The sequence below is a fragment of the Tupaia chinensis genome, unplaced genomic scaffold, assembly GCF_000334495.1.
Source record: "Tupaia chinensis unplaced genomic scaffold, TupChi_1.0 Scaffold000010_1, whole genome shotgun sequence".
In the NCBI taxonomy this organism is placed as follows: domain Eukaryota; kingdom Metazoa; phylum Chordata; class Mammalia; order Scandentia; family Tupaiidae; genus Tupaia; species Tupaia belangeri.
This window is the reverse complement of record NW_006159440.1, coordinates 596,461-604,500: the sequence shown is the minus strand read 5'-3', so window position 1 is coordinate 604,500 and position 8,040 is coordinate 596,461. Positions and strand designations below refer to the sequence as shown.

The window sequence follows — 8,040 nt, the reverse complement described above, 5'->3', positions numbered from 1 at the left end:
TGAACCTGTACTCACGCAGAGCACCAGGGTTCTCTCTCACAGATGCAGGAGTACAGAACTTCTTCATTAATGAGGTTTTTACATGAGGGTGCAACTGCTCACAAGTCAGTGTTGTGATAATGCCCTTTCTTGGAGACAGATTTGCAAAAAATGCAAATCAATGAATTAAAACTCTTTAAAACGCTTTATGCAGTTTAAACATCCACTATTAAAAATTATGCGATGAAATACATAGTATATAGCAAAGTGAAAAAAGAACCAGCAGATGGTGGAATGATTGATTACATTGCTAGCCTCCCACATAGTCAACTGCAGTTCAAGTCCCAGATCCGGCAGCTTAAAACTCATGCCAGGGGTGTGTGCATGTGTGCATGCATACCCAAAATCCCAAGAGGAGGATAGAGAAGGGATTGCAGCATGGCCATCCCCTCCAGGGGTGATTTTTCACTTTCTGTGTCTGTTTCTCCAGTGCACGCACACACCCTTATAGCAAAAGTTTCTAAAAAAAATTAATACTAACAGGTTTAAATGAGGAGGAGGACAAACTAAAAATGGGAAAAAAATTGTCAGAATTCAGCTTTGCGTCCTCTTTATCTAGCCTTGTTGTCAATGCGAATGGTTGTTTTGGGGATTTTAGCTTTCACGATTTTAACATTTAGAATTTTCATCTTTTGGGGCTGTGATTTGGGGGATTGTAGATGCTGGGGATTTTGATCTTTCGAGGTTTTGACATTTCAGCTTACGTTTTGGGAAGTGTGACCTGCACCACATTTTGAGACTCATCATTCATTTGTATAGTTGAGGTGGATATTCAGATTCTCCTACAATGTGTTTCTAAACAAGTATTTGAGTGCCTGTTATCTTTACGTGTAAGTACTGTCTCCACCTTGAGAATATTAGGAAGCGCTGTGTGTAGTTTCTGATGTAAACATTTCTTCTGTCTTACCTTTGTGATTTCTCACAGTATGGGGAAAAACTTTGATGATCACATGACTTCATTGTCACTTTTAGCAAAATATACATATTTCAAATCAGAAATATTTGGTTGTAATTAAGTGCTTTTGATTATTAAAATTTAAGAACATGGTTATTTTACTTACTTTTCATCTTAGCATACGTAATTAGCAGGCGACCATGTGGTCCAGTTCGCTGTGTGAGGGTGGCTGCCTCCTTCTTTCAGACCTGGGGCGCATGTACAACCTTGTATCCAGAATCCAGGATGGCCTAGGAGAGCTGAAAAAACTGCTGGAGACTCACATCCACAATCAGGGTCTTGCAGCAATCGAAAAGTGTGGAGAAGCTGCTTTAAATGTAAGTACTGCGCAACCGGAACCAGCTGGGCCCGACTGTCCCTCTGGACCGCAGGCGTGCAGTGTGCATCTATAAGTGGGGCATCTCCTGGCGAGCTTTCGCCAAGACTCTTAGAACCTCATTTTGGCTCGTAGAAGTAGAAAGTTCATGAACCAGCAGTTAGCGTAATGGCTATGTCTCTGGACTCCCACGTAGTCGACCGCGGTCCGCGTCTCGGACCTGGTGGCTTAAATCTCACGCCAGGCGTGTGTGCGTGCGTGCTCAAGATCCCGAGAAGAGATTGGAGGAGAAGGGATTGCGGCATGACCATCCCCCCGGGGGGTGATTTCTCGCTTTCTGTCTCTATGTCTCTCTCTGTCTGGCGAGCGCACGCGCCCTATAGCTACAACCTTGTATCCAGAATCCAGGATGGCCTAGGAGAGCTGAAAAAACTGCTGGAGACTCACATCCACAATCAGGGTCTTGCAGCAATCGAAAAGTGTGGAGAAGCTGCTTTAAATGTAAGTACTGCGCAACCGGAACCAGCTGGGCCCGACTGTCCCTCTGGACCGCAGGCGTGCAGTGTGCATCTATAAGTGGGGCATCTCCTGGCGAGCTTTCGCCAAGACTCTTAGAACCTCATTTTGGCTCGTAGAAGTAGAAAGTTCATGAACCAGCAGTTAGCGTAATGGCTATGTCTCTGGACTCCCACGTAGTCGACCGCGGTCCGCGTCTCGGACCTGGTGGCTTAAATCTCACGCCAGGCGTGTGTGCGTGCGTGCTCAAGATCCCGAGAAGAGATTGGAGGAGAAGGGATTGCGGCATGACCATCCCCCCGGGGGGTGATTTCTCGCTTTCTGTCTCTATGTCTCTCTCTGTCTGGCGAGCGCACGCGCCCTATAGCAAAAACCTCTCCAAAAAAAAAAGAAAGTTCATGAACATCGTTTAGTAAATAACACCATAAACTATTCTTTAGCACGTTTTAGGCATTAAGAATGTCACGCCTTTTTTTGTATTTTTTTTTTTTAATCTTCTCGCTGCTAACATTCTTTGTGCTAGAAGAGAGAAGATGTTTCCGTAGGCCTCCCAGGACCTTGGCTCTGCCTACGTAGTTCACAGGTCATTCCTTTCAGGAGCCAGGGTCCTAGTAGGGCCCTCCAGCTGAAGATCACAGACAACTTTGCTCTGGAGACACCCTGACATTTAGAGTGTCTCTCCTCCACTCTCCCCTCCGCCCAGGGCTGCAGAGACTATTCCTGCCAGACTCTCCGTAATTCAGGTGATAATTTTACGAGGGGAGAGTTTCTGACACAGGCCAGTTGTCTTTAGTTTTCTTTGTGAACTTTAAGAGGATTGGGAGAACTAACAGAGAAGAGAATCTCCTAAACATAGTTGGTCCTTCTGTGTAAGTTCAAAAACTCTGATTTTATCATGCTTGGTGTTAATTACCTTTGGCAGTACTGTCTTCGTGATGTTCTGTTTACATCCGTATTTCCCTGTTATCTTTGGGAGGTTCCTTCTCCACACTTACTTACGGGGACCACTACCCTACCCTCGGCCACATTTGTGCATTCTTAGATGAATGTGAAGCCTGCCTTTAGGGTTATGAAACAGTTTCACACTTTCAGGTGGGAGAGAACTGATTTAGTAGTGGGATTTGTGAAAAAGGTCTCCAGGTTTTCATGTAAGCCTCAGCACGAAGTCTCGGTGCTGGGACATACGGGCTCGGTGACTGTTCACAGCCCTTGGCCTGTCTCTCTGGGCGCACATCCCAGCTCCACCGTTTGCAGCCACGTGACCTTCAGCAGTAGCCTCCCCCATGGTAGAGCCTGCCTTGGAAGATTTTCGTGAGTAAATAGTGCGTGAAAAGTGCTTAAGTTAGGGCACAGAAGTGATTGGGGATGGGAACCAGCAGTTAGCATAATGGCTATGTTGCTGGACTCCCACGTAGTCGACCGCGGTTCGCGTCCTGGACCCGGTAGCTTAAAACTCACGCCGGGCGCATGTGCGTGCGTGCCCAAGATCCCGAGAGGAGAATGGAGGAGAAGGGATTGCGGCATGACCATCCCCCCGGGGGTGATTTCTTGCTTTCTGTCTCTATGTCTCTCTCTGTCTGGCGAGCGCACATGCCCTATAGCAAAAACCTCTCAAAAAAAAAAAAAAGTGATTGGGGGTGATGGCTGCTCTTCTTAGGAGCATATACTTATTTTTTTTAGTTTAAAAAACACATCTAGAAGTTATCCTTACAAAACCAGTGGGTGATGTGGTATTAGGAGGCTGGATCCCCCATGGCCTACTGTGCACTTTGAGTCCCAACCCAACAGCTTGAGAAACATGGCAGGCGTGTGTGCATGTGTGCCGAAAATCCAGAAAGGAGAAACGGAAGAGAGGGGATTATGGCCATCCCCTAAGGGGGATGCTTGACCACTTCTCTCTCTGGTGAGCACATGTGCCCTAGCAATGCAGTTATCTTTACATATTGATGGCTTTAAATGCCAAACTAGAGATTTCTTTTTAAAAGGACTGATAGACCCATGCACATGCATGCACACATAGTACTTGTGATTCAAGAGGGGCCGACTTGAAGCTGTCTGCTCAGTAATGACAGGTGTTTTCAGTTGTTAACTCAGAACTCGGTTTAGCTACGTGGACAGCAGTGCCAGGTAAGCCACATGACTCCTCGAAATGAGTTCAGCGGGGAGTCTGTTGCTTCATTAGCTAGGGATTAGAGTAGTGGGTTAATGTAGCAGTTTTTGCTTTTTCCAGTAAACGGTTAGATTTTAGATATGAGATTGGCCTTGGGAGACTCAGGTTTGTTCTATGTGAATATAGATTAAAATAAACATTATAGAGGCTGCAGGTGGCATGGTGTTTAAGGGCGCTGAATTCCCATATGGCCGACAGTGGTTCAAGTTCCGACCTGGTGGCTTGCTTTCTCACTTCCCTCTCTCTTCCTCCCTTCCCTCTGGTCAAATTAAAAATAAATAAAAGAAGGACCAGCAGTTAGTATAATGGCTATGTTGCTGGACTCCTGTGTAGTCGACTGCGGTTCAGGTCCCGGACCCGGAGGCTTAAATTCATACTGGGCGCATGTGCATGTGTGCCCAAGATCCCGAGAGGAGAATGGAGGAGAAGGGATTGCGGGTTGCCCCATGGGGGACCTTGGGGATGATTTCTTCCTTTCTTTCTTTGTCTCTCTCTCTGTGTCTTTCTGATGAGTGCACGCACCCTATAGCAAAAACTTCTCCAAAATGAATGAAACATTATAAATTGCATTTTCATAGAATGATGGGATATTACTTCTAATGTCCATCTTTTTCAAATCCAAACAACACTCTAAATTGGAGAAATAACCAGTGATTATTCTCAAGTTTTACTGTCTTATCTATCTTTGGGATACAACCAGTTGCCTGATATTTTGGTCACTGAATAAATGCTGCCCAGAGGACCTTGTTGGTGAATCTTGGGTGTGAGGTTTACTTTTTTCCTGGACAGTTAAAGCAAGAAGTACAGCTTCTGTGTGAAATCATTGCTTTATTTGGGAAACTTCATCTATCAGCAGTAGACTGCACAAATACTCTATCTTTACCAGCAGTTGTATTTGACTAGAAATTAAGTTTTATTGGTTTATTCAGAATTGATGTACTTTTTCGGGTGTAAGTCTCAGGGGCGGGGCAGGGGAGAGAGGCCGCCGTGGGTGTGGTCCTACTGCGGTCCTTGCTCCTCCCTCTCTCCACTCTTCCAGGACACGGGCACACGCGCTCTGCGATTTTCAGGCTGCCTGGGCCAGGACTCAAACTGTGGTTGGCCCTGTGGGATCCAGCTCCCTTAACCACTAGGATATGGGGCTGACCATATGCATTTGTTTCTTCTGTGAGAGAGAGAGATTTGATGTCAGGAGTTCCGCATTGAAATGTTTGCTCTGTCCTCTCAGCGGGTCGGGTCTCCATGGTCTCACCCCCCTGATGCGGTGACCGTTGTGGATCCTCCCACTGAGTCTGGCACAGAGTGCAGCCATGCAGCTGTGCCATCCACCCCGAGCCTGTGCGCAGGGGCGGCCGTGTAACCTGTGCCATCCACGCGCCGCTCCCCCTTCCCCCCGAGCCTGTACAGACCGTGTAATCTGTGCCACCCGCCCCAAGCCTGTGTGCAGGGGCGGCCATATAACCTGTGCCACCCAACCCAAGCCTGTGCACATGGGCAGCTTCAGTGATCCCGTAGAAGAGAAGTTCCTGCTGGGCCTGGCCTCAGAGCCCTCTCACACGGGCCAGCAGCCTGCCAGTCGCCCCATTTCATAGCAAGCCATCTTCTGTGTCCCCTCGGATGTGACGTGGAGCCTGGCATGCCCTCTCCTCGGTGCTTCCTCTCTCTCCGGGCATTTTCCCTCCTGTCCCAGACTCTTGTACTAGTAATGACCCAGCACCTCACCTCACCGAAGGTTCCTGACTCTCCCAAACCTTTTAGCTTTCCTAAACACTGGTCATTTAATCTTTCAGAAATACCACTTCCTACATTAACAGCTTTATTTCTCATTCTTTGTCTTTTGTTTTCCTTATGAGACCACTCCCCTGACCTGACAGTTAGGGAGCCAAATCCTACATGGCCGACCACGGAGTTAGAGCCCTGGCCTGGCAGCCTGAAAAGTACGCCAGGTGTCATGTGAATGCGTGTCCCAAATCCCAACCGGTTGGAGAAATGGAGGAGAGATCATTGTATTACTGAATGTTTTATTTTTTAATTGCTAAAGCCAGCGAGCCAGTAGATGGTGTAGTGGTTATGTTGCTGACTCCCACATTGCCAACAATGGTTCGAGTCTCAGACCCAGTGTCTTGAAAATCACACCAGGTGTATGTGCATGCGTGCCCAAGATTCCAGGAAGAGAATAGAGGAGAAGGGATTGTGGCACGGCCATCCCTCCTGGAGGTGATTTTTCACTTTCCCTCTCACTGTCTTTCTCTCTCTTTCTCTCTCTCTCTCTCTCTCACCAGTGAGCCCACATGCCCTATAGCAAAAATCTCTAAATTTTTTTTTTTACTAAGCCAGTATCAGGTTAAATGTTTCCATAGGTCACTGTCAAAGTGGATAGTCCTCATGCATGCGCTTGCCAGAGAAACAAAGAGACAGAAAGCGAGAAATCACCCCCCAGGGGGATGGTCACACCACAGTCCCTTCTCTTCCATTCTCCCTTAGGATCTTGGGCACACAGGCACACGCATCCAGCGTGAGTTGGCACACAGGCACACGCACCCAGCGTGAGTTTCAAGACAGGTCTGGGATTCAAACCGTGGTTGACTACTTGGGAGTCCAGCGATGTAACCATTACACCACCTGCTGGTCCCCACCTGTTTTTCGATGTAGTTGATGGCTTGTGATTTTTTTTTTTTATTTCTTGAAACTTTTGCTTCTGTCTACATTTTATGGAAATAGTGTTATCTTAAACACTGAATGCGTAAGCTTATGGAGAGAATTACACTGCTCCAAATAATTGTATCACGTGTTTTTGTTACTTAATGAACAACAAATTTTTTCTCAAAGAAAAATTCCTTAGAGGTGAGCACTGTAGACAGTTTAGTAGCAAGGCCTTCTGTGTTCTGTGGCTGTCCTATTTTTTGATTTTTGTTTATTTTCTTCTTCTTTATTGCTAGGGAGCATGTGTGCTCACCAGAGAGAAAGAGAGACAGACAGGGAGAAAGCATCCCCTGAGGGGGCATAATCACGCCTCACTCCCTCCATTTCATCGTCCCATTGGGGTTTGGCGCATGCACATGAGCCGGCGGTTTATTTGCTTGCTCTGTAGAGTTTTTTGCTAAAGGATGTGTGTACTCACTGGAGACACAGAGACAGAAAGTGAGAAATCACTCTCCGGGGGGGATGGCCATGTCACAACCCCACTTCCATGCTCTTCTCAGGACTTTGGGCACACATGCACACACGTCCAGTGTGAGTTTTAAGCCACCAGGTCCAGGACTCAAACCATGGTCCAACTATGTGGGAGTCCAGTGATGTAACCTTTACTCCACCTGCTGGTCCTGGGCTGGCACCAGAACCACAGTCTTCGGTGTGGGGTCTAGCTCCTTTACACAGCAGGCTGTGGGTTAGTGCCGGGTGACCTCCTGGTGGTGTTGGCTGCTTGTGCCTCAGAGAACGCGAGAGCTCTGGCCGCTGGGCCGCTCCCTTTAGCCCTGGCAGGAGGAGGCAGGTGCTATGTGTACCCTCGGAGGAGCTCTGGGTAGAGCTGGTCCCAGGGGCTGCTCAGGCTTCTGGTCGTGACGTGGGGACATGCTCCTTTGACGACAGCGGCACCCCACGTCTATCTTTTGACGAGTTCTTGGGTGGGGCTGGGTCGTCAGGAAGTGTCGGCGTGTTACAGCATCACTTAGAGACGCAGCCGGTCCTCGTCCCCCCCCCCGCCGTTGACTAGCTCTCCGGGAGACGGTACCCTCCACCCTCTGTGTGCCATAGCTGCTTTGCCTTTTTAAGATAGAATAAGAAACAGAGGTTGGTGTGAGACTGTTAGATTACATCTCTCTTTGTAAAGCTGGACTGTGGAATTAGCCTTTCAGTGGAGACGTGAAGAGTCAAAGGAGTGATTTCCTCCTGATCATCGTTATGTTCCTGACTTCGTCATTTGGGAGGTGTTTGGTGAACGTCGCTTCTTTAGGATCTGGAAGTACAGCAGTGGTAGCAAGGGGCACCCAGGCAGGCTTCCTGGAGCCTTCGCCCGTGGGATGTGGACAGAGGATAACGGGG

General features: G+C 47.9%; 1 protein-coding gene across 1 annotated transcript in view; it reads left to right on the top strand.

The window, feature by feature from the left end:
• CUL1 (cullin 1) overlaps positions 1–8,040 on the top strand; it is a 65,042-nt gene that overhangs the window by 36,643 nt on the left and 20,359 nt on the right. The window contains exon 8 of the mRNA XM_014583352.1: positions 1,181–1,311. Within this exon, the coding sequence (XP_014438838.1) occupies positions 1,181–1,311 (131 nt within the window). The remainder of the gene's footprint in view (positions 1–1,180; positions 1,312–8,040) is intronic.